Source organism: Paralichthys olivaceus, chromosome 3 (assembly GCF_024713975.1).
Source record: "Paralichthys olivaceus isolate ysfri-2021 chromosome 3, ASM2471397v2, whole genome shotgun sequence".
NCBI classification, from domain to species: domain Eukaryota; kingdom Metazoa; phylum Chordata; class Actinopteri; order Pleuronectiformes; family Paralichthyidae; genus Paralichthys; species Paralichthys olivaceus.
The window spans coordinates 18,507,654-18,535,087 of record NC_091095.1 but is presented as its reverse complement, the minus strand read 5'-3'; the positions used below and the strand labels follow the sequence as shown (position 1 = coordinate 18,535,087).

The window sequence follows — 27,434 nt, the reverse complement described above, 5'->3', positions numbered from 1 at the left end:
GGCATCTGTCTGTTTACATTTATCTGGGCCAGTGGGGGGGGATTATAGTCCTGGCCCTCCTTGTAAAACAAAAACTAGAAAAAAAGGCCCGGACACCCATTTAAATCACAACACCTGAGCACACACATGAGCACAGAGTAGTAAGAGTGGGGGTCATACTACTCAAGCATATTTTAAATGCAGTTGAATGTGAGTGTTAGCAATTGCTTCTTCCACACCCTGTAGAAAAGTTTGAAAACATGCTCAATTGCTTATTTCTCATTTACCCAGTGTTGATAATCCTGTAAAAGTCGAGCAGGCTATATTAGAAAAAATGCTACCGATACATCCCATCTCGTCCCATCTGCCCTCTCGTCAAAGCTACAAATGGCTATCAGGACTTGAAGAAAATGTCAACAACTATGATAAAAAGTTTCAGAAACAACTTATCAACTCTACCTTCAAATCATTTAATACAACCCAATATACAATATTTTGCCGACCATGATTTTATCAACATGGCTTTCATTGTAGGTTCATGTTCATGGTTATGTTATTTAGATAAAATCTTATTTACAAATCTGCTGACCATGGTAACCTTGCTTTGTAGTCATCATTTGATGAAACTTCTGATGTTTGATGTATGTGGAGAAAATAATAAATGACACAGGAGGTAAAGGTTCAGCCTGAAAGTGTCAGGTGTAACAAGACCCTCATAGCTGGCATTCTGCATGCCTTAAAGGCTGGGCCCTTTTACCACAAATGTGTCCATAAACTCACATTTGACCCTTGACCTCCTGACACACCTCCACCCTAACCAGATTTTCCCTTCTTATTATTACACATAGGTGCAGTGCCCAAGAATTTTTTAAATAATGAAGAAGACCTATGCTGAGGGATTTCTACTATGTTATACTGTTGTTTATGGTCACTAGTCTCTAGTTTGGCAACAATCTTTGAATATGGCAAATTCTTGGAAACTTAGCTACTGGCTGAGAAATCCCCTAAAATACTTAGCTTAAAAAGCACACATGGACAGGGATGCAAATGCTCACAGATGAAAGACATTGTAAGATAACCATCTAGGTGGTGGACAGGCAGGAATTAGTTAAACCAGATGGCTGAAAAATTACCACTTGTCAGCATAACAAATAGCAAAGACACAATCTGCTCACTACAAAGCCAGGTTTTTACTTTGATAAGATCTGTTTAGAGTCTGGGGGATATTTTGATATTTAATTTTTCTGTCTAGAGAAGAAATATGATATCAACTCCTGTTTAAAGCTGCACATTCAAAATATTGAGGACCGACATCAACTTTTTAAACAGTAAATAGTTAGGAGGCCCTTTGGAGAGCAATTGCAGTGAAAGAGCAATGATGACCGATAAGTTCAGGTAAGATAAGGACAGCTCGGTCAGCACATAAAACCATGACCTGCTTATAAGTAGGGCTTGGAAAAAACAATCTTATGTCCCTCACAAGTTTCAAAAACTGTCACAAACCACAAAATGTGGCCCAGAATTAGTTTGGCTGTATATGCTAGTTATACTAATGTGTTGTTTAACACTATCAATATTGTAAATGAGGGTTACTTTGACAGAGGTACTGTCTTGTATTTTGAACTGAAAGTTGGCAACCATATTAGTATGACATGTTTAAAAAAAGACCCCAGAAAGCAAGAAAAGGGGAGGAGGAAGCAGGAAATGGGGGCTTGTGGTTTGATGAAAGCAATGCATGTCAACAGGAGATGAAACTGCAACAAATGGTTTGTTATTGATTGATCCATTGTTTTGTTTTGATGAGACAATTCATCTGATTGTCTTTTATATCTAGCAATCCTTTTTTGCTTTGCCACTTCTGGAGTCTCAGGGGTAAACAGTGTTGCAGCCAAATCCAATACAACTGAAGTCAATCGTAGCCGCTTCTTCAAAAGTAATAAGATAAAAGAAAAAACATAACATGCTTCAATACTGTTTGTGTGGTGTCTTCCAAGTGTCCGCAAGCCACGACATTTATATTTTTATTTTTCGATTAACTCTATCCCTTTAAGCAGACATATCATTATGGAATGTAATAGCTTAAGGTCCTACTCCCAACAAGAAAGCAAAGTGAAAAGAAACTGAAAGAAAAGCCACACAAAGTAGACAGAGAACAGGGGAATAAGGGCGGCAAAGTTGTGCAGTGGTTGGCTTGCTGTTCAGCCCTTCATGTGTGAGTCCTCTCCCACTAGTGGTTTAACTCCTAAACATCCTCAGAGCTCTAGACCTCTTGCCACTATTCACCTTATTGTGGTGTGTATTTAGCAGGGTTTGATTGAGCAATCAGTCACATGTGACACTATGGACAGTATCTGTTTCAACACCGTTTGTGTCTGATTGTTCTCGGTGGCATCTACTTCCCCTTCAGAACGGCTGTGATTACAACACTGGAGGAACCACCCGGTAAATAGACTCAGAACAATAAGAAGAGGCAGTTTTGCACTACTTCCTCAAATGTTCTTCTGTGGACAAAGAAAAAACTGCATATCTACGTAGTGAAGTACAGCTTGCCACTCAGATCTCTTACGTAAACACTAGGACGTGCATTATCCTTGTAATTTATCTCCTTCTCACACATAGTCATGCACACAGTCAGCTAATCAGGTGCTACCTAAGCTCACATCCACAACACCCACTTCAACCAACTGCCAGCAACAAGAAACACCTCATATATAAAAACTCTTTATCAAACACGACTGTATGCCATAATATTATCAGTGTTTAAAAACAGCTTGTCAGGCACAGGGACCTATTATATTACTCCAAGTTGTGTTAGTGATGGCTTTGTGGAGCCAACACCAAAACCTGAGCAGAAAATTTCAAGATAACCAACTTTGCATTTGTTCTCATAGTGACAGAATCGAGGGTGGGAAGGCATCAGAGGAAGAATGTTACAACATGTGACTTCGCAGTTCCATCTGTGCTGCATGGACGTGCCAGACAAATGCATCAAGTTACCTTGGCAACTGAGTAAAAGCACCGATAGGAGGTCACGCAGAGGGAAAAAAACTTGCTGCAGACCAAAAACGCCTCCAGAATATGTATAGGACCCAGGAGGGAGGATACAAGATTGCAGCTTGAAGGAGGATTTTATATGAACTATGAAGTGAACATGATGCAATGCAGAGCAGGGAAACATACCCTCTGAAACACCAAGGGCTGAACCCGATGATGCAAAAGCCCTATGGCGATTTAGCCCTTTCCCTTACAAACACACAGCTCAGATTCTGAGAGGGGAGTTTCATTTCACACACACACACAGATGTAATCTCTAACTAATCACATTTGCAGGCCTTGGACAGAGCAGCTACACCACAGAGCTGAACAGATGGGCCCACGTACACAAGGCATCTCTGGGATTAGCCCAGCTCGGAAGATGGAGGTGGTATGAAGAGTTACCGAGGGAACTGTTTTTTAAAAGTCACTATAGATCTTAAATGACGCTGAGGGAGTTGTAATCATTCAGAGATGGAAAACTGAAGCTGCATTATCGTCCGAATGATTTTCTCCCTCTGAATACAACTCGACCACGTTTGAATTAAGAACCGTTGACGTACGTCCTTGAAAAGAAAAAGCACTTAGCTGTAGATGATTGTGTAATTGGCAAAGTGGTGTAATTAAAAATAAATATCTCTCTAAACAGGTGAGCTCCAATAAAACCTCCAGGTTATCACTGTTTCAATCGGCAAGCTATGGTTATTGTTTGCAACCTGATGTTTTTGTTTGCGAAACGAAGATAATGATAAAATTATATTTCAATGCAGAATTTGTAAATAGGCGTACAGGGGGTTCTTGTGTTTCTTTAGTCCCACACTGGACAGGATACTTTATCAACCATATTTTATTGGATTAAAACCTAAGCCCTTACACCCACTGACCTGCAGACAAGGCTTTCACTGATAATTTATAACCCTTCCAGCATTCTCAGGGGCTCAGTCTGAATTAGATGAAGTAAAAACCAAAAGGAATTCCAAACAGATTCCTTCACTGACATATGGACAAACAGGGGGCCTCCAACATTGGGAAAGAATTACGTTTCATCTCCTATTTAGGGCTAAACTTTAACTACAGTATTATCTGACCACTCAATCATACAATGCTTACAGAACTGGTATGACTACAATCTCTAATAGTAACTAATGAATACACACATCCGGTATCTATTCCACTACTGAAGGAGGCAGTCGGAGCAAAATGAGATTGTATCCACCTTCCCTGCATGACACAACCCCAAAGCACTGTAAAGGCGTGCAAGTCATGAGTCTGAACCGGTGAACTGTGGGTCATATGTTAAGTGTTGAGAACAGCAGCTCCACACAGCCATACTAAATATCGATATGGAACATTCCTTGGAGCCCTTTAAAATGGAGTGAGCAACGACACACAGGACACCGAGTGTGTTTGGTGGGAGGGCTGAGCAGAGGAGGCTTTGGAAAAGAAAAAAAGGCAGGCTAATACCGAATAAGCAGTGAATTCAGATTAAATCCATATCTGCCTGACAACTATTCAAGTGGAACACTTTCTCATGTGTGAACAATGTGTGATCTTAGATAACTTAGTGTATATATTCAGACACTCCTGGGCTCACAAATTAACATGCAACTGTGGCCACTGCTATCAGACCACTGACACAGATTAATTTATCAGTAGAGGATCAACATGGCTTCATTTGATCTGTGATATAAGCAAAAGATCGATCGTTAGATGTAAAAGAATAAGGTGACTCTAATAGCCTCTTCCAAGGATGGTATTTTTGCACACATGTCCACTTCTTTGTAAGCAAGATTAAACAATAAAGCTGAAAAGATTTCAATGAAACTTGGTGGCAGGATGGGACGTGGGTAAGGAAAGAACCCATTACATTTTGGTGAGGATCCATATTAAGGGTGCACATCCAGCACTTTTCCCGCTGCGTTCCTTAACATTGCTGAAGGGCACTTTAACATATTTGTTGGTTTCTCAGAGAATCATTCATGGGTCTCACTGGGGAAAAACTGAAATTCAACGGGATATGTTTTATTTTGCTGCAGATCCAAAAATGTAGTTCACTTATGAGGTTTCATAGGAGGATTTTGAGCCTTGGTGGAGCTCTGTAACATTCCACTTTGAACTGATATTCAATCCAAACATTAGACTACATCCAAGGAGGTAGATAGCTATGAGGCACAGTGACTTGTTGAGTGGTGTTAGTGAAATGTGTATGTAATAAATACCAACCAGCTGAGCCTGGAATGGGGTCCTCTCTTTCTCAAGCTCTAAAACTTTGCCTCATTTCAGTCATTTCGGGCCATATGGGTCGAAGACTGCAGATCACTAGACACAAAAACACCCTCACGGCACGTCCTCGGTTCCCATTCTGAGACAAGACAGACTGCACACAGTATTGTTCGTGGGTGAACCCACGCCACACCCAAAACACTCCCAGGAGGGTAACCGTGCAGGGGGTTCATCGCCAATGAGCTATTCGGAGCACAGAGCCCGCAGTGGCTGCTACATGAGCTCCGCGGGGCTAGCAGGAAGAAAACGGGTCGACATGAACCCCCCGTGTCCCTAAACACAAACAAACTGTGCAGGGGACTCGAGTAAACACAACCAGACTGCACCAGAGAAATCTCAACATGCTAACTCACCGACTCTCCCCTCTCTTTCCCCCCGTGGTTCCTGCGTTAGCGTGCCTCACCTTTCGTTAGCTTAAAGCGTTAGCTCGGCGAGGGAGCGCATGATTTATTACGAGCGTTGTATCAAACTCCTCGGTGTGCGGTGCGGCGACTGTGTCTTCACGTGGGTGGAGGAGCAAATTACAGCAATGGCTGACTTACGTTACAGCACCCAGCTACAGTAGGAGCAGCTCCTGTATCAGCTCATCGTTTCCCTCGCATCCCCTCCTCTTGAGGATGCCGAATTATACGGGGGGCACCCTGCGTATAAAAACAAACACACCCAAGCCAGTGCGCGGGGCTTACCGACACGTTAGCTAGCTACATCAACGGCTACGGAGGGATTTCTGTAAAAAAAAACCGATGCAGCGGACGATAACAAAGGTCAGCCTCGTGCTGCTCAGTGACTCACCGGAGTGCGCAGTGTTCCTCTGTCTTCTGCTGATATTCCAGCGGGCGCATGAGAGGAGAAGACGGTGCGAACAAGGCTCGAGGCTCAGGACACGACGATGCGCCTCGCAACAGCTGTCCTCTGTTTTGAGTGAGGGCTGAGGAGACGCACGGCGGACGGGCGGAGCTTCCCGACCGGTCCGCCCATCACCCTGAAGCCGTTTAGCTCTTTATACACGGGTGGATTCTGTGTGCGTGTCCTCAGCATGTCCACATGTCCAGTATAATACAGAGGGTTCAGCACAGACGGATATCTTACCTCTGGTTATTGTAGTGACCTCGGGGTGACGCGCGCTGTGAGAGTTAAAAAGGGCGCAAAGTTCATGTCCTTGATTCGGACTCCGCCTAGTGGTGCAACTACCATAGTGCCCACAGCAGCGTCTGTGCTTTATTATTATTATTAGGTCAAGAGGTGGGGGTGCAGATAAAATGTCAACACAATACTGTCTTATTAAACATTTGTGAATTGATATGCCAAATACATGAGTTAAATATGTCACTGTCAAATATATCAATTCAAATTTATGTTCTGATTTGCACACCATTGATGGAAACTAATTTTTAGAGCTTTACAATATGAGGCCACACTGCAATGATCCACAAGTTTGTCAATTTCTATGCTGGAAATAAATTGAAATTCGGATTTCTATTAACAACATACCCTGTACTAATCTCAAACACACAATGGATGTACTGCACAGTCCTGCATGAAGGCTGGTATATGATAATCTATGGGGTTTAAAGATACATTTTAGACTTGTAGCCTGTGCAATGATATTTCTATATTAAAATTCACAGACGATAGTGTCCCTCTGTCTTGTTCTTTTAAAAGAAATATTAAAGCAAATAGGAGGGGTCTGATGAGTTATATTATCAGATGTAAAAAATATTCAAAATATGTCATACTTGTTTGTTTAAACTATAAAACTATGAGAGATACACCACAGCCATTTTACCTTCCTGAATCCATATGATCTCAGCTACACATCAGTGCTAGTTGCAGGTTTATGGCTAAGAGTAGAGTACCCCTCTATAGAAATATTTAAATCTGCTCAAGCATGATTGCCTAGTTCTATTACAAGAAATATAAAAGACTAAAGAAGTGGTCTGGTAACTTCAATTATTTGTCATAAATATATTAAAATAAAGTGGAGAAGAAAAAGTAATCATGGTTTTGTCCCGTAATCCACATCCATCTCAAAATGTACTGGGTTCTTCTCAGGCCCAGGCCCCATCCAAATTTGGTGGGAATTAGTTTAGTAGATTTGTGTAATCCTGCTGACAAGAAATCAACACACAGTCATACACATTCTCCATAGTGGATGGATTAACAAAATACTTTATTACTTTTATAACTCTTGAACACATTTTGATGAACTCTACTCATACTCAAGTTGCCCCAGCTCACTGAATTTCATGGTCTATAGGCTGCTATTTAACTAACATCAGATCCCTTCAAACCTTTGAACAACTCCCCCTCAATGACATAACAAAGTGTGTCACATTCACTCCCCAAACTTGAGCTGCCTCTCCTTCTCTTGTGTGTGAAGCTCCTTCGCTCGGTTCTTCAGGTCCTCTGCTTTCTTCTCATCCTTCTCTGTTCCGTCCCCGAGTCTGTACATGCGACTTGCATTGGCGCAGCCCCACACATGTCCCAGCTCACAAGCCCTGTTAGCAAACTTTAAAGCTTGAGTCATGTCTGGCTCAATTCCTTTGGAATTACCCTCAATGAACAAAGCACTGAGGTTGAAGCACGAGGGAGCGAAGCCACCAGCACAGGCCTTCTCATAGTACTGCTGTGCGGCTTTAAGGTCGGGTCCTCCCTCCATAGCTCGTCCATCATGGGCTAACAGGCCAATGTTGTGACAGGCATCTATAGACTTCTTTCCTCCAGTGTGGCAAGAGCGAAGGAAGCAAGAGTAGGCAGTTTTCAGACACTGGGTCACTCCACCTGGTGAAAGGTTCAGGAGGGTGACAGAGATGCAGAGTAAGTTAAAATGTATTTCAACCCCTCCTTTCCATAAGTGATTAGGTCATTTAACATAAGATACACTACTATACACATTTATATAAACATCTAAATAAAAAGGTGACCAGTGGTTAGTGTCACATTAAGGGTCTTGGTGTAAATCCCAATTTAGCCAGGGGTCTTTCTATGTGGAGTTTGCATGTTCTCCCCGTGTCTGCTGATGTTTTCTCTGGGTCCTCCGGCCTCCTCCCACACTCCAAAGACATATAAACCCCACTTCTCACCCAACCCTTACAGGATAAGTGGTATATTATAATAACAAGAAGAAGAAGAAGAATGAGAATATTAATAATATATGTAGAACTTTTCAACTTGAAGGGTTGAAAAGAATAAGTAAAACCATAAAATGAAAACCAGACAAGGCAAAGGACATTGGTTGATGGATGGACAGACAGACAGACAGACAGACAATTCATATTAAACAGCTAATATTTGCAATATTTTTGGCCTTGACAACTTTATCTTGCACTGTAACCAGTAACTGTTGTAGAGCCATACAATTGTTGATCAAAAAGTACATTGACTACTTAATGTCATAATATTAGTCCAACACATTCAAGCAAAGATTCAGCGCTTTCCATTTCCTCCTCAAATATCACATCATAATTTGGTATTTGTCCACCTGTGAATTTATGAAAGTAAGCCACGCTGCTGTCGTACCTTTCCCTGTGACATGGTAGGCCCCCAGTTTGTAGCAGCTATCTCCATGTCCATTAGTTTCACAGTTGTGTTTGAGCACCTGTGCTGCAGACTCGTAGTTCTTCTTCACCCCATCCATGTAGTCTGCCAGCCTCTGACAGCCTGAGAGGAAGAAAAACAGGTCAGCGATGACACAGCTCAAACCTCCAGCTGACTTTCAGCACCACTGATGTGTGAACAGCGCAGGTCGTGTTACCTTCAGGGTCCTTCTCTTTGTAGCACTGGAAGCTGTATTCCACCCCCAGGTTGTCCAGAAACTCCTTCACCTCCTTCTCGTCCTTAAAGTTCACAAGTCCCGCCATGTTTCCGCCGACACCTGTGCGTTTTAACCCTCAAATAAACCACGTGTGCTGCAGGCTGAGCTCTCGCCACATCCACTGCTACTTGTGACCTTGATGAGCGAGTTCGGGAGCGATGTCAGAGAAGAGTTTCCTCACAATAAACAGCTGATCAGAACTCATTACAGTCAGAGGTAAGGTTTTTATAGACGCTCACTACAGTTCCTCATATGTCAGGTTGCTCTTGAATCCCGAAGAGGGACACGTCCGTGTGACTTCCTGGTTTCATAAGACGACTTCACAGGCTTCCGTAGCCCGGCCCCCTTTGAGAATGTACTTCCGGTGCTGTGACCTGTGTTTATCGTCTGTCCGGTCAGAAAATAGCACCAACGTCTCTGTGCGAAAACGAAAACCTTCTTCCATCCGGTTCCTCGTTTCCAGATCTTCGGTCACCTGCAGTGATTAGTCGATACCTCTCGAACATGAATTCTGACACAACCGCTTCCTGTCGACATGTTTGCTCGGGGAGCGACTTTCCACAGCGGAGGCGAAAACAAGTGAGCTAGCTAGCTGCTCCGCCGCTAACAGATTAGTATAGAGTCGGGCTACACACGGAGCCGCTGCACGGCTAGCGAGTGAAGCGGTGGCGAAAAAAGACACCAGTCTCCTTTTCATAAGCTAAAACTAGAGTTCGTTTATTTTAATTTACCTCTTGCAAAGTATGACCATGGCCTGCGGTTTGCTAAACACGGTAAGTTGTGCCATGCTACGTTATGTTATGCTCATGTCATTTCTGGAGAAAGCACTTAGCACATGCACTGTTACTGCCAACTGAATACCTCTACAGAAGCTAACAATACCACTCCTCTGTTTTCAGGATGAGTCATCCCCCGCGGCTCTGACAGACCTGTGCCTGACATACGTGAGCCAGAACCTGGACTGTTTCTCCGTGAAGCGCCCTGACGGCTCCCTGTGCTTCAGAGAGGCTGTGCTCTTCCCACAGGAGCTAGCAGACCAGCTGCTGGCGAAGATGGCCACTGAAGGTAAACCTGGCCCCCTAAAAGACACTGATGGACAGACAGAGCTGGTCATGGCTGAGTCCCACTATAGTTACTGCATCTTTCACTTGTTGAACAGTCAACTAACAAGCTGATCCATCACTGTCAGTAAAACAAAGGTACCTTGAGTGTCTCTCAACAGCTTCTATTCCCCTTCAAGAAAAATGGATAAATGTATGAAATCAGTGAGCCTCTTAGACACTGTTCAAACCTGGTATTAACATCCATTTGGAGTGATTCGATCACAAGTGGTCAGCAATAAGTACGTCATGATGTGTCCTGAGATATGATCACTCTGACCACATTCAGAGGTGGTCTGGGGTGCATGTGGTGACATTCTTGTTGTGTGAATGCAAATTATTATATAATGTATAAAAGGACTGTATACTCAATTCATGTCCTCAAACCCTGTAAACCCAAACAGGCTAATAACAACACATTTGGTCTTTGTGAACACAAATGGCAGTTGTGACTATTTGCATAAAGAGCAGGGAAGTGAGATCTAATCACAGGTGCTCACAGCACTCAGGATGCATTTTAATTCTAGGAGTGAACAGATGAACTTGACTCTCTTTGATCAGATCTCTAAGAACAGATGTTAATACCAGGTCTGAACAAAGCATTAATCTGATGGTATGTTCTCACCAAAACTTTGATCTAGGAAATCAAAGTACTATAGTGCAGAGCTCAGTCCTGATCGGTCCTGAACGGACCCAAAGATTATATTTGACTTGACGTCATTATTCTACAGGTCTGTTGAATGACAGCACAGTGGGTGTATTTCGGAACTCTGAATACCTGCGGCTGAGACGGGCCTGCATCCGCACAGCGCGTATCTCTGCTGAGGCATTCCAGAAAGCTCTCTGTCCCCACAAACTGTTGGAGTTGGATGCTGCCAGGGTCAATGCAGACCTCACTATTCATGATATCCTACAGGGACTGGCCTCCAATAAATTCTGTCAGGTAAAGAGAGAGTATGTTGAGTTGTTAGTTTTTTCCCTCGCTCCATGTTAAAATTACAAATTTTCTTTTTTTCTTAAACACCCTGCAGGAATCCCTCCAGCGTCTTGGCTTAACAGGTCTCACCATGTCCTCTCTGGAGGAACCAATCCGGTATCGCTTCAGCTCCCTCCAGGGCCTCCGCTCCCTCTCTCTTGCCAATGTAGACTTCTATGACTCTGGGCTGGTCGACGTGTGTTCCCTACCTCGATTAGAGAGCCTCGATATCTCCAACACCTCAATCACCAACCTCACTCCACTGCTGGGCCTGAAGGATCGGCTGCGTTCACTGACACTGCACCAGCTGAAGAGGCTGGAAATGAGCACTGCTCAGCTGCTGGGAGTCATACGCCAGCTAGATGTATTGCAGGTGAGTGGAAGGTTGTCTTTTTTTCAAATTAGTTGGTATTTGGTTATTGAAAAGATTACTGTCGCTGAGATTCCCCAAGTCTTTTGTTTGTTTGTGTTTGGGCTCTTGTGATCTTTGTGACCCTTTGCCATGCAGCACCTGGACATCAGTGATGATAAGCAGTTTACCTCTGATGTGGCTCGTCAGCTGCTTGGACAGCCAGGGATCCTGCCTGCTCTCGTCTCCCTGGATGTGTCGGGCAGGAAACAGGTATTTACGTTTGCATTTGTCTGTGAGTGCTTGATTGAGATTGCAATCATCAAGCTGTGATTTCTTACATGTGTGAATGTTGCAGGTTACAGATGCAGCTATTAAAGCATTTGTTGAGGACAGACCAGGGATGACCTTTGTGGGACTTCTGGCCACAGATGCTGGTTTTTCTGACTTCCTCTCTGGAGAAGGAAGTCTGAAGGTAGCATACGTAGATGTGTACATCAACACTGATTACTGTACATAAGAATTGGGATCCACTAAACAATCTTATTGCATGTCGACAGGTCACAGGCGAAGCAAATGAGACCCAGATTTGTGAGGCTCTGCGTCGCTACGGTGAGAGGGAGGGTTTTGTGAGAGAAGCTCTGTTTCATCTGTTCAGTTTGACCCATGTCATGGAGAAACCACGGCCTGACATCCTAAAGGTAAACCAACATAATTATAGATAGAAATGCCTCATCAATAATGTCAGATAATTTTAATAATATATTTATCAAACAATCATTGAAGTGTCAGCCACGTTTATGTCCTACATCCCCACTACAGTTCTGCACACTTCAAGCTCCTCATTACTCTCAAACACGGTATTACTCCCTTTTTCTCTTGTTTTTATTTTCTAGTTGGTAGTTTTGGGTATGAAGAATCATCCTGCCACTCTGAATGTCCAGCTGGCAGCAAGTGCCTGTGTGTTCAACCTGACAAAGCAGGACCTGGCAGCAGGGATGCCAGTTCGACTCTTGAGCACCATCACTCAGCTCTTACTGGAGGCCATGAGGACTTTCCCAAACCACCAGCAGGTACTGTCATACCTGCACCGTTTCATAGCGGCACATCCATAGGGTTAGGGTCACCCAAGCCCACCAGGTCACGATGAACCAAAACAATGACAGCATTTCCCAGGTCTTTTTCACCTGCTAGGTTCACAAGCAGAGGGAACTTTTAGAAAAAACAGCATACAACTGTCCATGGAGAAGTTATTCTAATGGCTGAAATGTGATATCACAATTGATACTGAATCACAGCACAGTGAAGTGCATACTTCCAATGCCCTGAGTTTTTGTTGGGAAATTGGTTAAAATGTCAAAAAAATGTGCATTTTTAAAGAAAAGAAAATCTTTGCCCCTTTGTCTGGACCTCTCCACAAAGTGTGGAGTTCTTTTTTCATAACCCTGCTGACAAATCAACCAACCAACAGACAGCGTCAAAAAACTTAACCTCCATTGTTGAGGTAATGTTTTTTGGGGCATTATCAGTTCATAGCAACTATCAGCACAATTTTTTTTTTCAAAATATAAAACTTTGTAAAACTGTCTACTATCGATTGTTACAACATGTACAGTCTGATGTTTTGAGTAACGTCCCACAGCTTAGGTAGAATCTTCCCTCTTGGTTTGGAGATAAAGTCTTCAAAAAGGCAAATATAGATAAAGTTTATAAATATTTTATGAAGCAGTTGTACTAAGGTGGCACAAGCAGAACTGAACATATAATGTTAACGTGAAATTTGAGACTCATTTTTGAACCATGCAGGTTCCAATTTAGACGTAAAAGATTATTTCTGTCTACATGTTTTACTGAGCCTGCAGATCTGACACTGATCTCCACTTTGGTTCCTGTGTCTACAGCTGCAGAAGAACTGCCTGCTGTCCCTGTGCAGTGACCGCATCTTGCAGGAGGTTCCATTCAACAGGTGTGAAATACACATTTTGTAGTTGTATGGTTACAAAGTAATTTAAACAGGAATGTAAAAGCTTGAAACAGTGAATATGCATCAGTGAAAGCAAAGCAGGGAACTAGAACACAACATGATTGTCAGGTCATAATGTATCAACGGAATGGTGTGTTTACAGTAGATTTGTCTTTCTGTTTTAAAGGTTTGAAGCTGCTAAACTAGTGATGCAGTGGCTCTGCAACCATGAAGACCAGAATATGCAGAGGATGGCTGTGGCTATTATTTCCATACTGGCTGCTAAGGTTCATTTCATGTTGTATTATATCACATATACTGTTAAAGAGCTCAATAGCGTGGTTTTGGAAGTTAAAAAAAAAGATTTGGAGATTGTGAAAAGATTTGATATGCTCCTGTAAAAGCCGCATGTTCTTATGATATCCACTGTGTTTTTTACATAAATTGTTCTATTCTTGACTTCAAGGGGAAGTACTGCACTACCCAGAATCCTCTAGTACAATTGTGAAGGCTGTGATTGGTGGAGCTTGCTCTTACTATGTTTCCCACAAAAAATCACGTCAGCTGCAATAGGGTGGTTCAGCGTTGCATTACGTTTACCACAGAGCAACCATGATTTCATTTATAACATGCTGCTTTTTTTTTTTGTGAGATGTGGAAAAGATTCCAAAGGAGTGTAAATCACTAGAACCAGGTTAAATTCAAGAAGAAATTCACTGGACTGTAGGAAAGGGATCATTTGCATGTATAGTTCCTTCACTCTTAACAAATTAATGTAACTAGTCTTACACCTTTTGCGGTTTTTCCATTTTCCATTATTTTAATTTTTTTACTCTTAATTAAATGTTTTTTGCCCACTGATCATCTCATAGCTGGTCGGCTTGGTACCAGACTAGTAACTCTTTTAGTAGGATTTTCTGAAACATCATTGGATAAAACGAATGGGAAATTTACTTCAGGAACCAGATCTGTTCTAAAAGCAGTCACTGTTTCACTCTATTCTTTCAGTGCCCATTAGTAGGTATCTTAATCTGTGCTCTCTCTCCAGTTGTCCACAGAACAAACAGCTCAACTGGGAGCAGAGCTGTTCATAGTGAAGGTAAGATTCTCCCTTCAGCTGTGTTCTCTTTCACCGTCACTAATTTAGCAAAAAAGGAAAAAAGAATCTCTCTCCCTTCCCTGCAGCAATTGCTCCACATTGTGCGTCAGAAGGCCACTCAGGGCGTGGTGGATGCCACCCTCAAATTTACACTGAGCGCACTCTGGAACCTCACCGATGAGTCACCAACAACCTGCCGCCATTTCATCGAGAACCAGGGGCTGGACCTGTTTATTAAAGTTCTAGAGGTACGCAGATATGTCGACGCGTATGTAAATAAGTGAAACAATTTAGAACAGATTACCTTATCAGCCTATCATCACATCATGTACCACTCAGGTATGTATGCCTTAGGGGCAGACTGACTCACTGTTGTTTTGTTTCCATTACCCCCTCCCCCACACACCCTCTGTGCTCCATGCAGTCCTTCCCCAACGAGTCTTCTATTCAGCAGAAGGTTCTCGGTCTACTGGTGAGTTCACTGCTCTGTTTTTACCCCTCAGAAAAACTGCAGTAATATATTAAAAATCAGTGAGACATTATTATTCTCTTTTTGCCTTTTGTTTGTGTAGAACAACATAGCAGAGGTCGGGGAGCTGCACGGAGAGCTGATGGTGCAGGGGTTCCTGGACCACATCAGCACTCTGCTGCACAGCCCAGAGGTGGAGGTCAGCTACTTTGCCGCGGGCATTCTCGCACATCTGACGTCACGAGGACAGGAGGCCTGGACACTCAGCACCGAGCTTCGATCCACACTACTGGAGCAACTGGTGGGAATGAGCTATACAAACATTTACTCAACTCATGCTTATAGATACTGTTCCCAGTTATTTTTATAAGTATATTTGATGTTTGTGTTATTGTGTGTCTCTCCAGCATGCTGTCATTATGAAGTGGCCCCCACCAGAGTGTGAAATGGTAGCATACAGGTGAGCAGCAGCGTCTAAATCTACCTAATAATTTCAGAAATCTCTCTGTCTGCATGTGGCTTGCATATCTCGTATTAGGTGAACAGCTCTTTGTGCCGCAGAGGTGGTGCAGCTTCAGGGTTCTGTGGACTGAGTCTTTACTTGATTTGGCTCATTTACTGCAGGTCACTTTTACAATTTCGGAGAGACAGCTGCAAGCAGCATTACCAGAGGCCAAACAAGCAGCCCATTCCAAACAGACAGATTTAGAACAGTGAGTAACTAGTAATTATAAAAAGGAAAGAATCTAATTGCACATATACAAGTAGGCCCATACTAAACAATGAAGGACGTATTACCTATATCAAGTCTGTATAATTTGTTTTCATAAATAATCTAAATTTGGATGGAACAATTTATGAAAACCTATGCTCAAATTTGCTAAATAAGTTGTCTTTGGAATGTTGAAATTCCATCCAAACGTTTTCTTCTTCTTGAAGAGACAATAATAGACTTGATAAACTAAATAGCTCAAGTGGGAGGAGAATTTTAGGGAATCTCTAATGCACACATTCAAAACCTTGAGTGAGTTAAATGCAATAAATCCCATGCAGTCTGTGAACCAGTTTGCACTTTTGCATTTGATCAATGCAGATCTTGCACTGTAGTCAATGCAAGTGGCCTTAACCATTGTGCCACTAAAACGCTAGTTGGTGGTGGAGTTTCTGTGCCACTGTGTTGAGGTTCGTTTGTGCACTTCAAGTATAGGCGGCCACTAATGAGCAGATCATTTTGGAGTTTAAAAAAAAAAGGTTTAACAACAGTAAGGAGATGGTGTGTACAGTCACTGAACTGTCTGAGGCAAGAGGAGGGTGAAGCTGGTTTTCTGTGCTTGACTAGTCATTGAAAGATGTAGCAGGAAATGCAATGAGTGGAACTGTCATCGCAGTGATGTGCCTCACGTGTAGTGTAGTTGCACTTCTAGGGAAGTATCAGTTTACAGTGAAGGGTATGCAGAACCTACAGCATTGATTCTATGCATATGTATAAACGTCAACCAATTGTGAAAACCTTAGCCTACGACTGCGACTTATCACATTCTCTGATTCTGCAGGTCTTTTAACCCCTTTTTCCCTCTTCTGGAGTGTTTTCACACCCCTGGTGTCCAGCTGTGGGCTGCATGGGCCATGCAGCACGTCTGCAGCAAGAACGGTGAGGCACAGATACTGTACATTTTAATACGCATGTTCCCCGACCCCCCCTACCCAAACCGATCACAGATGTGATATTGTGTTAACCCTTATATCTGCAGCCGCTCGCTACTGCAGCATGTTGTTGGAGGAGGGTGGCCTGCAGCAGCTGGAGAACGTCCACACAAACCCACAGACGCACAAAGACGTCAAACTGCTGACTGAGAGCATTCTGGAGAGCCTGCAGCGCCACAGAGCTCGTACCGGCCAGCCAGCACACTCGCAGATGCAAGCAAGTCGCCGCCCACCACCCCAATAACCTCACAGAGGTAAAGACACACGACTGGTCATTTGCTATTTAATCGCACACTGGCTGTGGATTTTTCCTTCTTTTACATTTCCTCTTTCAGAAAACAAAGCTCCCTGACCAAGAAAAAAGACACTTCAAAGGGAGGGGGGCCGCCACCACTAAGGGGATTCTGTATGTGTGCGTGTGTGTCTGTGGTATGTGTATCTATCGTACAAACATACTTTATCAAGAATCCTTAGAAAGTCTAGATGAAAGGACAGAGACTACGCAATTCTTTGCACACACACTAACCCTATTTATTTTCTTTGTGTTTGTTTCAAACAAGAATATTTCTGTGTGCTAATGTTTATAAAAAATTGAATTATGATAAACGGTTGGTCAATTAAGCTCAAATCTCATGAGGCCTGTGTTTGATGATTTTCACACCAAAAACATGTTGGTGCACACACATACGAATCTCAGTTTAGGAAACCCTATGAACTTTATCCAAGGCTCTTGCCACTCTCTAGCCCCCTGTACTATCACTGAGGGCTCTGCTTGTCTGATCAGCTCATTAAATATACGCATGACACCACTTTGAACTCGAGCATGCTGGAGTTAGTCCAAATTCTTGTGCTGTTCATTGTAGAGATGCCTGCCTGTTTGTTTATAGCAGTGCTCCGTTCACTGAAACCCAACGCCTCTGGGTCTGCAACACTACTGTTGCTCTCCTCTTCATTTAGTCTTTTTATCAGCTAATGCTTTTGATTTGATGTGACAGGACACTTGCCGTGGGTATGTTCAGTGGGTTCAAATGTTCCAGACATAACAGATGAAAACCTAAATTATAGAGAAGTTATGTCTCTTGAAGAAGCTCCAGTGCTATTTCTTTTAAAAACATTTGGCAGCCCCAGGTCAGTTGAATCCGCGAGCAAGCCAGAGATGCTATAAATCAAACGACTCAGAGTAGGTCTCACATGATTTATTGAAATTAAAAGTACTACACTCAATTATTTCTGGTTTAAGTGCAAATTTCCACTCTGGACACAAATGGCAATAATGATTCAAAGTCATTTTGGTTGTACAGATATGTATTAAGAAAATTTGAAAAACTGGTGTATATATATTGGTATGTTAGGTGTTATAAAGACAGATACATCACTTCTCTTTGAGCATGTGTGTATGTACGTCTGTACAAGTATCAGCATCTTGAAGACTGTCATTTGTACATATTAGAAAAAGTGAGAGAAAGTGATTGCACCGGTTGCATGGAAATTATTTTACTGTATGTTCCATTGTTTGTTTCTGAGTAAGAGAAACTTGCAGAACAAAGAGCGGGTTTGTTGAAATATTTTGGGGTATTTTTCTTTTCTGAAACCACTCGTGTGAATTTAGTGTCCTCCAGGATTTTACTAGGTTTGTCGTCCAGAGAATGGGCTGTTAGAGCTGATCCTGACGCCCACCTTCACCTGACTCCATTCTCTATGCAAACCAAACTAATGTCACTGTTACAATCTGCTGTTAAATGCTTGATACAACAACATGTCACTTTAAATTCATAATTTCCAGCCAACATGGATTTTGGCTTCAGCAGTATCGACAGTGACAGGTCTCAATGCTTGCATAGAAAATTAAATAAAAAGAAAATATCAGTTAGCAAAGCACACATCAGCTCATCTGCTCAGTGAATTATGGCCTCGTTAATTCTTTCCCAGGCTGATGAAGAGCTGCAGGTGACACAGAACATGTTTGTTGTTCTTTTCTGTTCCTCCTTCTGAAGTGATGGACTGTCTTGTTGAGCCCCTGAACATCTCCCTGGATGAAAGGCGGTTTGTTTTGTTTTTTAAAACAGGAATTGAATTCATATATTCAGATAGGAAATGCAAACCAGTTAAATATGCTGTATGTCTGCTTTGACGGTGTCATGTTGCTGCTGAGAGTCACGTTTTCAAGTTTGGAAAAATAAAGAATGTACATTCCCATAAACTGGAGATGACACTTGTGTTGCATTTTTATGCAGTCTCTTCCAGAGATAATGTTCCTATAAAGTCACTATAAATCAAAGTATAAAGAGGTAATGGTAAAATCATGGCAGTCATATAACGCTATTGTGATTTGTCAGTCTAATCCTAAAGATCACTACTAAAGCAACTAAAACGAATGTGTTGACACTAACTGTTTGCATGAACAGCAATATTCCCACTATTGTCCTTATTCTGAATTCTGAAGACATTATTTTGATTATGTTCACATGAGTTGAACATGAGTCCTACTTGTTTACATTGGAACCCAGGGCATGAGTCTTCAGGCAGTTAATTGCTGTATGTCTGTGTCATATTGCTGTGACAACTTCAATTGGATGTTATAATGCAAATAGGACGTATACATAGTGCAACAAAGGTTAAAATACTCCACGTCTTAATTCAATTATTGCTTATTCCATCCACGACCTTATTCAGGTTAGGATAATCAGAAATGCTGTTTTCACGGCAGTGTCTTATCCAGGCTATTGTCTCAATGGGGTTAATATCAGAATATTGTTGTCATGTGTACTGCGCGGATATGTACAGTCAGTGAGTGGTAATGCTACGGTCAGACAGACGTGAGGTCATAGAGAGAAACATGATAACTGAGACGAGTCTATTCCCCAGTGTAGCGTGGAGGTCTCTTCTCTATGAAGGCGGCCATCCCTTCCTGTCTGTCCCGCGTGGGGATGACCTGACAAGAGAGGGCAAAGGTTAGAGCCGTGCGACAGCGGCCAGACAATGATGATGCGACTGCAGACAGCCTCCGAGGCTTTAACTCAGCATCACAGCTGACAACCTAGCTTCATTCTGTTCATTTGTTTATACCAATGCGTGCACCGATGGTCTGTCCAGAATTTTGATAAACGCATTGAGAACACACTGGGAGTCTTACCTGAGCATAGCACATCCTTTCTATAGCCATCGCTGAAGTGATGTCAACCTGTAAGAGACTTGATTTCAGTCAGCGTGGTCACTGATGAAAAATAAGGGGAAGGTGTGATTCATGAGTCATTTGTGTACCTCGACGCCTTTGTTCATCGCTTCTTTAGCCATTCGCAGAGCGACAGGAGCCTGAGCACAAATGAAACATCACACAGATTGGAGGGTGAGAAGTTTGATATGAAACCCTGTTAAGACTATTGTGCTGGCTCCATTAAATTAAATAAATATGCAGAGAAAAGGCAAATGACATTAACTGAATCGCCTGTAAAGAAACATACTGAAGGTTTGATCCAGATCAAAACACAGACTTGAATTTGGGAGGTAATCTGATATTAGATTTATGATTTATCAGAGTGGACCCATCAGACTACTTCTAGAATTTAAAATTTTATTCTGGGGCTAAATTAAAGGTGCAATGTTGCAGCTGAACACCCCTCAGCTCATCCTCCCCTTCCAAACATGAAAGAGAACCAGTGGAAGCCTTCAGTTTATCCAGTTTGGACTAATATAAAAACATGGCAGCCTCCGTAGAGAGGACCCGCTCCCCATGTAAATATTTCTCATTCTTTTTCATATGAAAATAACAATTCATACAATTTAGACGATTACACACTAGTGGAAACATCAGTGGGATTATTTTATATTCTCCTGTATCCCATTTCTCTTTCATTCACTGCAACCCACACCAACATAAACGTGTGTGTGTGTGTCTGTGTGCGCTATTTGTGGTCCATTTCTCCACTTGACTGCCACTCTGGCCCTGCCCGACTGCAGGCATCTGAACTGGAGTGAAAGAAATATGGAACGACAGAAGCCCGGAGAGAGGGGAAAGAGGAGGGAGAAGAGGGATAGAGGGGAAGGTGGGAAGACAACACCAGGAAGAGTGGAGGGCAGAATGAAAAGAGGTGGGCGAGAAGCAGAAAAAATTAATTGTTGCAGGAAGAGGGGGAGGAGAAAGAGAGCTGGTCAGTATCTGAGGGGGGGGGGTAAAAAGATTATGTAAATCAATATATTTCAAATGATGGTTTAGATTAGGGTTAGGTCTAGGTTTTAGTTTTAGGATAAAGTTAGGTTAGATTAGAGTAGGAAGAGGTTTAGTTTAGGTTGGTTTAACTCAAGGTTAGGGTTTGGTTTAGGTTTTAGTTAGAGGGTTAGAATTAGAGTTAGGCAAGTAGTAACTATGTTTAAGTTTAGAGTAAGTGTCCAGGAAGTCAATGCAAGTCTGTGTGTGTGTGTGTGTGTGTGTGTGTGTGTGTGTGTGTGTGTGTGTGTGTGTGTGTGTGTGTGTGTGTGTGTGTGTGTGTGTGTGTGTGTGTGTGTGTGTGTGTGTGTGTGTGTGTGTGTGTGTGTGTTCTAACCTGGGGCAGTATCTCTCTGGCCAGGCTGAGTGCCTCTCTGTAGGCAGCATCTCCAGTCTGGTTCTGCTCCACTGCTCTGTTTACGAGCCCCATCTCCAGCGCTGCCTGCCCCCCCACACACTTACCTGATAACGGAGAGAGAGTGTGTGATGCACGAAACCCTCGCTACACAACAAGCATCCTGTGCCTATGAGCAACATGTCACTGTTTCTGCATCACCACCTGTGAAGATGAGCTCTTTGGCCAGAGTGATGCCGACAGTCCTGGGCAGCCGCTGACTGCCCCCTGCAGGACAAACCACCTCAAGGTCAATTCCCACAGCCACTTTGTGTCTCTCAGTTCAGTATGAGCTCATTTTTGTGACCTCTGTTCATCTTACCCGCCCCTGGGAGCAGCCCCCGTGTCGTCTCAATCAGACCCATCTGCGCGGAATATGCTGAAACACACACACACACACACACACACACACAGAGGACAGTTGAAGGTCTGAGCAGCAAAGTGCCATTAAGCTGTAGGGATGGTGCAAAGTCTGACTGATGATTCTTTCAGAGCAACACACGCAAGCACCTGCTCACCTAGCTTGTCAGCCCTCAGCCAATCACCGATCGGCCTAATATCGCCAATCACATCCAGTCTCATGAACAGCTGAGCAGATGTGTGGCCCTCTGCAGCATCATCAGCCCATCATTAATAGTGGGTCTCCAAATGTCACCGTGTCAGGAACGACAACAGACTTGTTTTTAGCCTGTGTGATTTAATATCTGCACCATTCCCACAAATATAAGAGGGCAGGTTATACTTATGTCCTCCAAATCCAAGATAAGCTTGTAATGATTGACCAATTTTTGTTTTACGGGTTGGGTACTATGTGTATTATGTATTCAGTGCTAAAACAACCGTTTATACACATCTACATTTAACAATAGGGTCTGGAAAATATGAGGATTTTTAAGATTTGATTTAAAAAAAGTAAAATAAACATATTTTTCCTTTTTCTTAACTTCCTACATTGTTAATCATTCTCATGTCCTCAGATCCAGGTTGAGAGCCACTGTCTGAATCTACGATGAATGAGGGAGTTGTCAGTCTAGTCCAGAGGAATGGCCCCGAGTGGTTGTTTCTATTCTCCACTCAGCCACTGATCTAATATGACTGGATCTTTGACAGCTGTGAAGCAAACTTGACATCACCTCTCTAACTCTACTAATGTCACCTGAAGGGAGAGAGAGGAATGCAAAAGGTATCCACACGTGAAGCTGCCTCTATAGTTCTAGGTTGACAAGTGAAGGTTCAGCCGTCACTCACCAGCAGTGCGGAGGTCACAGGCCAGAGCGAGCTCCAGTCCACCTCCCAGGGCAACGCCATCCATGGCGGCGATGGTTGGCACGGGCAACGATGCTACAAAGACAACAAAACAACGAAAGGACAGCTCACAAGTGTGTACACAGAACAAATAAGACTAATCATCCATCCATCTATCTGGTCTCTTACCGATCTGATTCATGAGTGAACGCAGGCCGTGAACGAACAGGTCCGACTCAGAGTTGTTCATCAAAGCTCTCTCTTTCAGGTCTGCACCTACAATCGGGCAGCATCACACATGATCCAGAAAGGATTTGATCACAAGTGCAGATGCCCGGCAGCTGAAAGATGTTTCAGATGTCACGTACCTGCACAGAAAACCCTGGGGACTAAACTCCTGAAGACAACCACACGCACTGAGGGGTCAATGGACAGAGCGGACATCAGCTCCTTCATCTGCACTCACAGGACACAGTGGTCTCAGTGTGTGTGTGTGTGTGTGAGTGTGAGTGTGTGTGTGTGTGTGTGTGTGTGTGTGTGTGTTGTAAGAGTCTGCTCACCTGTGACACAAACACATGGCCCAGAGCGTTTCTCACCTTGTGTCGACACATCAGCACCTCCACGATTCCTGAGGAGAAGAAAGCAACAGGAGGAAGAGAAGCCAACCATTGATAGAGATGTGCCGATACCAGCATTGGATACGCCTCTGATTCTGCAGAAAATCCCAGGTCGGGCATCTGTGCGTCTTTAAAGTTACGTTATTTTCTATTCCTTCTTCTTTACGGCCCCACAACAGCAGTTGAGCCTTGCAACCACTGGCAAGTACAGTTTTTATAGCAGCGAAGAAGAAGAGGTTTTTGGCTAAGATGTTACCAATTACCACACTAACAATCTCAAGCACTTTAACAGCTTTTAAAGGAGCTCGTTTCTTTGTATTCCTAGATTTATTTCTTTGTATTCTTTCTCAGTTATCACTATAAAATTAGATAATAAAAGAAGTTTTACTGCATTCATTCTCACTATATGTTTGTTTTTCAGAAGGTTTATGCAAGAGCATAGAGCTGTTAAAATATGTTACATGAGTTCTAATTTTTTTTAATGCACTGGATCGGATCAGTATTCTGTATTGGTCAATAATAATCAGAATCTGTATCGAGAAGGGAACAATGTATCAGAACATCTTTAACAATCAATAGTTCATTAATTATTTTTGATTAATTCAATGTTTTCATTTTTGATTACAGCCCATAATAATAATCAGCATTATTATTATTATACAGCTAACTGTAGGGAAGTATAGACATTTGACTTTTGCAGGAGAAAGGTCAAACTGGGTTTGTGTTATAATTTGATGCCGTTTTTGTTAAAGTGAATTGAAACTATGTGGAAAAAAACATGAAACCTTCCTCCCTACCATCGTCTCCCTCCTCTAACCGCTTAAAATCCACTTCTGCACGATCCCCCGCCTCCGTGTGTTGCCAGCGGCGGTGAGCGCCACTGTATCCCGTTAAAGGGAGCCTGACACCGGCCAGCATTCGCGCTCCGTCCGGCTGAATCAGATGGGAGGTTCGGGTGTGCGTTCCCCGCAGAATTGCACCCAGACACCGCCACGATGGACCCCCGGGCCCTGGAACTCTGCGGAGCAACGTCGTCATGTTGTCAGGTCCTTTTTTGTTTGGTTTCCAGAAGCAGGAAGACGTGACAAAGTTGTGTGAGATGTTCGGGAAGCAGCTTTCTTCCGGTCAGAGGAGGAGCGACTTGAAAACCAGCAGTGAGGAAGCAGAGAGCAGACAGGTTGGATCGTGATCGGGTGTTATCTGAAATGCAAGACACTATTTTGTTAAACGGAAGTTCTACCTACTCACAGTTTTTATTTAGACTCAAAGTGAAAGTGATGCAATTGTGAAAAATTCGTTGCTACCCCCAATATACCCTTCCTCTTCTCCCTCACACACACACACACATTTACAGGCACGTAGTTGTGTTGGTGGATTTAATGATTGACAGGACTTTGCACTGAATGGTGGAGAAATAGTTTGTGCAGCTATTCTTGTTTGTACTTTGCACTGAATTCCCTTTATTGTGGACAGCCTAATCAAAACATTATCCCTGATCTTAACCAGGGCCAATCCATACTTAACCTTAACCTGACCACAATGCCCATCTCACCACTAACCTTAACCAGGACCTCAGAAATGTCAGTGTTTATACTGGGAAAGGTCCTAAAGAGGCATCAAAAATGACCACACACACACACACACACACACACAGTGTCTGGACAAAGCGGGTTGTTGAGGTAAGGTTTTCCGTCAGGCTGCCCATGTCTAGGTTGACCATGCATTATTGAACAGGTCTTTACAGGTTATGCAATTACCCCGTCAGACAGTGGGTCTGATGACACAACAGTCTGAGAGCCAGGTATCTATCTATCTCTCTCTCTTTCTCTCACTCTCTCTGTGTTCACGTCCACGTGCATGCGATCGAGCCTTTGTAATAGAAACAGGTCATTTATGAAATATTACAGTTATTCTAGCATCCAGGTATGTCATATTACATTTACATTGATCTGAATCCTTTTTTTATTGGATACAAATGAGTCTCGTCAGTGAATCATATTCATCTGTAATTGAGATGTAAATGTATCATGAGTGCAGTGTGTAGGTGGCTGTGTTTGCTTCAGGGTGTTGCATCAGGAGGGTGGAGGAAGTGAAACTGAAACTATAACCATAACTGCATAGATGCACATTAATCCCTCACAATTTGCTTAAATAAAAAGACTAGTGACCATAAAGAGGGATGAAATAGAAACAGCTGACAGGTAAAACAAGAGCTGTGTTAAAGTTAGATGTTAAACCTGACGAGGGATCGTTTTAGGGAGCTCTCACATTTGCATTTGTCTGCAGGTTCTGTTGCAGTGGAGTGAAATGTCACCTGGTGGATTTGAAGGGGTATAGGTTGTTGAGATTTGACATTTGAAAGGTGTGTATTCCTCGTCTCATGTGTTTGTGCCTTGAGGTGGAAATTTGATGATGGATGGCACTCGCTGCGTGAGTGTGAGAGACAGAAACAGTTTGTGAATTCAGGGCTCTCAGGTTGAACCCACGCAGGCCTTCAAGAGGGACGAGGAAGAAGAGAGGAGGTGTTCTGTCTTCATATGTTTCAATGAGTTCCCTCTGCACCTCTCGGACAGCTCTGTCTACTGCACTGTTTTCCCACTTGAAACTGAGCAGATCCACATCTCCCTCAGTCAGCAAACATCATTGTAAATGGCACACTGTATCTGATGTCAATCACGCAGTGTTTTCCCTCCAATCCTGTAGGGGTCAGACTTGTATCAACGGGTTCACTGGAGAGATGTGGATCCTGTCCTATCGCTCTTCTGCTCTGCTTTTCATAACTTGCATGTGTTCACTGACCATCTCCATCCTCCAGACCCACAACCAAGACCTCTCCTCACTATCCTCCTCCTCTATACTCGCCATCTTCCTCTCTTCTCTTCACATCCTCTGTTTCCTTCCTCTTCCTCTCCCTCTCCCCCCATTGGATGAAGGAGGTGATGTGTGCGAACTTCAATTGAGCGGCCTCTCTCTTACCAAAGCCCGGAGCCAAGACAAGGCAGAGATGCCTAGTAATGGGGCACAAGCATGGGCACAAGACCAGGCATGAGTCAGAGGGAGTGAGTGGCATCCTGTTACTGTAGCTGTCTGTCAAGAGCGAGACGGCACAGTGATCCGCTCAGGGCGTATACAGTGTTTCTGACCTTTTGTGTCACAGGTTGTATCTCAAGATATATGTAAAACTAACACACACCGCTCTCTCTTTCTTAAGCTTATCTACAATCAGGGGCTTTGGCTCCATATCACACAGACACCTATAAAAACCTGATCTGTCTGCTTGTAACTCAAAATTTACTTCAAAAGTATGACTAAAGATGTTTAATGCAAATGTGTGTGTGTGTCTGTGGTCCAGGTATGCTCATGTGTCAGAGGCATAAATCAGTTCACACACTCACATTTTGGAGACTTGTCTTCCAGGGGACAAAAAGCAAGTCCCCGTAACGTAAATCACGTAAAGATGAAGGCATTTTAAGGTTATGTTCAGGTTCAGGTTCAGGTTAGGGTAAGGTTGTGGCTATGGTTAGGGTTAGAATAACTCCAGAAGATGTCCTGTGTGTGTGTGTGCACATGTGCTTGTACAGCTATCTTTGTGAGGACCAGTTAGAGCCTACAAGGACATTTTGGGAAAGTGAGGACATTTTGACCGGTCCTCACTTTGTGACCCCCCTTTAATGGATTGTTTTGGGATTAAGACTTGGTTTTAGGGTTAGGGTTAGAACTAGGTTTAGGTTAGGTTAAGGGTTAGGGTTAGCTTTAAGCATTTAGTTTGGATGGTTAGGTTAAGAGGCTAGGGAATGCATTATGCAAATGAGTGTCCTCACTAAGATAGAAGAACAAACGTGTGTGTGTGAAGAGGCCAATATTTGTCTATTACTGGTTTTTATTACGTTAAATATGGACACTGTAATTTATCTTTACTTAGTTCCACATACACTGTTCTACTGCACGAAATGTACGTTCCAAAACGTATATTCATCCACAGCAGAAAGTAGTCCCCAACAAATGCACTGTAATTGCTCCTGTTAGAGTAAAGTTTATCACAAACACCTGCTCAGCTTTTTTAGGGAATTATTTCTCATCAAAAATCAAACAACATATTTGAGACTCACTTTATATTTATAGATTTATATCTTCATGAGGAATGATTCGACTGCAGGTTGAGAGTGTGTTGGTCTGTTAGTTTTGGTCTTTTAACATTCAGCTGA

At 42.9% G+C, this 27,434-nt stretch overlaps 4 protein-coding genes across 9 annotated transcripts in view; 1 reads left to right on the top strand and 3 right to left on the bottom strand.

Annotated features, from left to right (window-relative positions):
• Positions 1-6,367, bottom strand: part of ralgps2 (Ral GEF with PH domain and SH3 binding motif 2) — a 66,346-nt gene extending 59,979 nt beyond the window's left edge. For 2 of the 5 annotated variants that reach the window (XM_020080955.2, XM_020080959.2), the window contains exon 1: positions 6,088-6,367. The gene's annotated coding sequence lies outside the window, so the exon portion shown is untranslated. Of the gene's footprint in view, positions 1-5,648; positions 5,772-5,837; positions 5,861-6,087 lie in introns of those variants that run through there. The other 3 variants (XM_020080957.2, XM_020080956.2, XM_069522321.1) reach the window with 3 other exon arrangements.
• A 1,063-nt stretch (positions 6,368-7,430) lies between these two features.
• coa7 (cytochrome c oxidase assembly factor 7) lies at positions 7,431-9,464 on the bottom strand. Its single transcript, XM_020081004.2, has 3 exons — positions 9,050-9,464; positions 8,815-8,955; positions 7,431-8,076 (listed from the first exon to the last, which is right to left on the bottom strand). The coding sequence occupies exons 1-3, from the start codon at positions 9,153-9,155 to the stop codon at positions 7,631-7,633; spliced, it is 693 nt and encodes a 230-aa protein (XP_019936563.2). The 5' UTR covers positions 9,156-9,464; the 3' UTR covers positions 7,431-7,630.
• Positions 9,465-9,466: 2 nt separating this feature from the next.
• On the top strand, positions 9,467-17,023 carry zyg11 (zyg-11 family member, cell cycle regulator). The gene is made up of 17 exons (XM_020081002.2): positions 9,467-9,882; positions 10,009-10,174; positions 10,941-11,152; positions 11,241-11,558; positions 11,694-11,807; positions 11,893-12,009; positions 12,095-12,235; positions 12,431-12,607; positions 13,436-13,500; positions 13,685-13,784; positions 14,546-14,596; positions 14,683-14,844; positions 15,021-15,068; positions 15,169-15,366; positions 15,473-15,525; positions 16,619-16,716; positions 16,817-17,023. Exons 1-17 carry the CDS (start codon positions 9,853-9,855, stop codon positions 17,011-17,013), a joined length of 2,247 nt encoding a protein of 748 aa, XP_019936561.1. The 5' UTR covers positions 9,467-9,852; the 3' UTR covers positions 17,014-17,023.
• A 927-nt stretch (positions 17,024-17,950) lies between these two features.
• Positions 17,951-24,595, bottom strand: echdc2 (enoyl CoA hydratase domain containing 2). 2 transcript variants are annotated; one of them, XM_069522320.1, is made up of 12 exons: positions 24,534-24,595; positions 24,027-24,429; positions 23,173-23,240; positions 22,981-23,068; positions 22,802-22,888; positions 22,616-22,708; positions 21,690-21,746; positions 21,533-21,595; positions 21,311-21,435; positions 20,031-20,081; positions 19,903-19,950; positions 17,951-19,701 (listed from the first exon to the last, which is right to left on the bottom strand). In XM_069522320.1, the coding sequence occupies exons 2-12, from the start codon at positions 24,265-24,267 to the stop codon at positions 19,624-19,626; spliced, it is 999 nt and encodes a 332-aa protein (XP_069378421.1). In that variant the 5' UTR covers positions 24,268-24,429; positions 24,534-24,595; the 3' UTR covers positions 17,951-19,623. The 2 variants fall into 2 exon arrangements, with proteins under 2 accessions (XP_069378421.1, XP_069378420.1); XM_069522319.1 differs by lacking the exon at positions 24,534-24,595 and having other exon boundaries at positions 24,027-24,459.
• Positions 24,596-27,434: the final 2,839 nt, after the last annotated feature.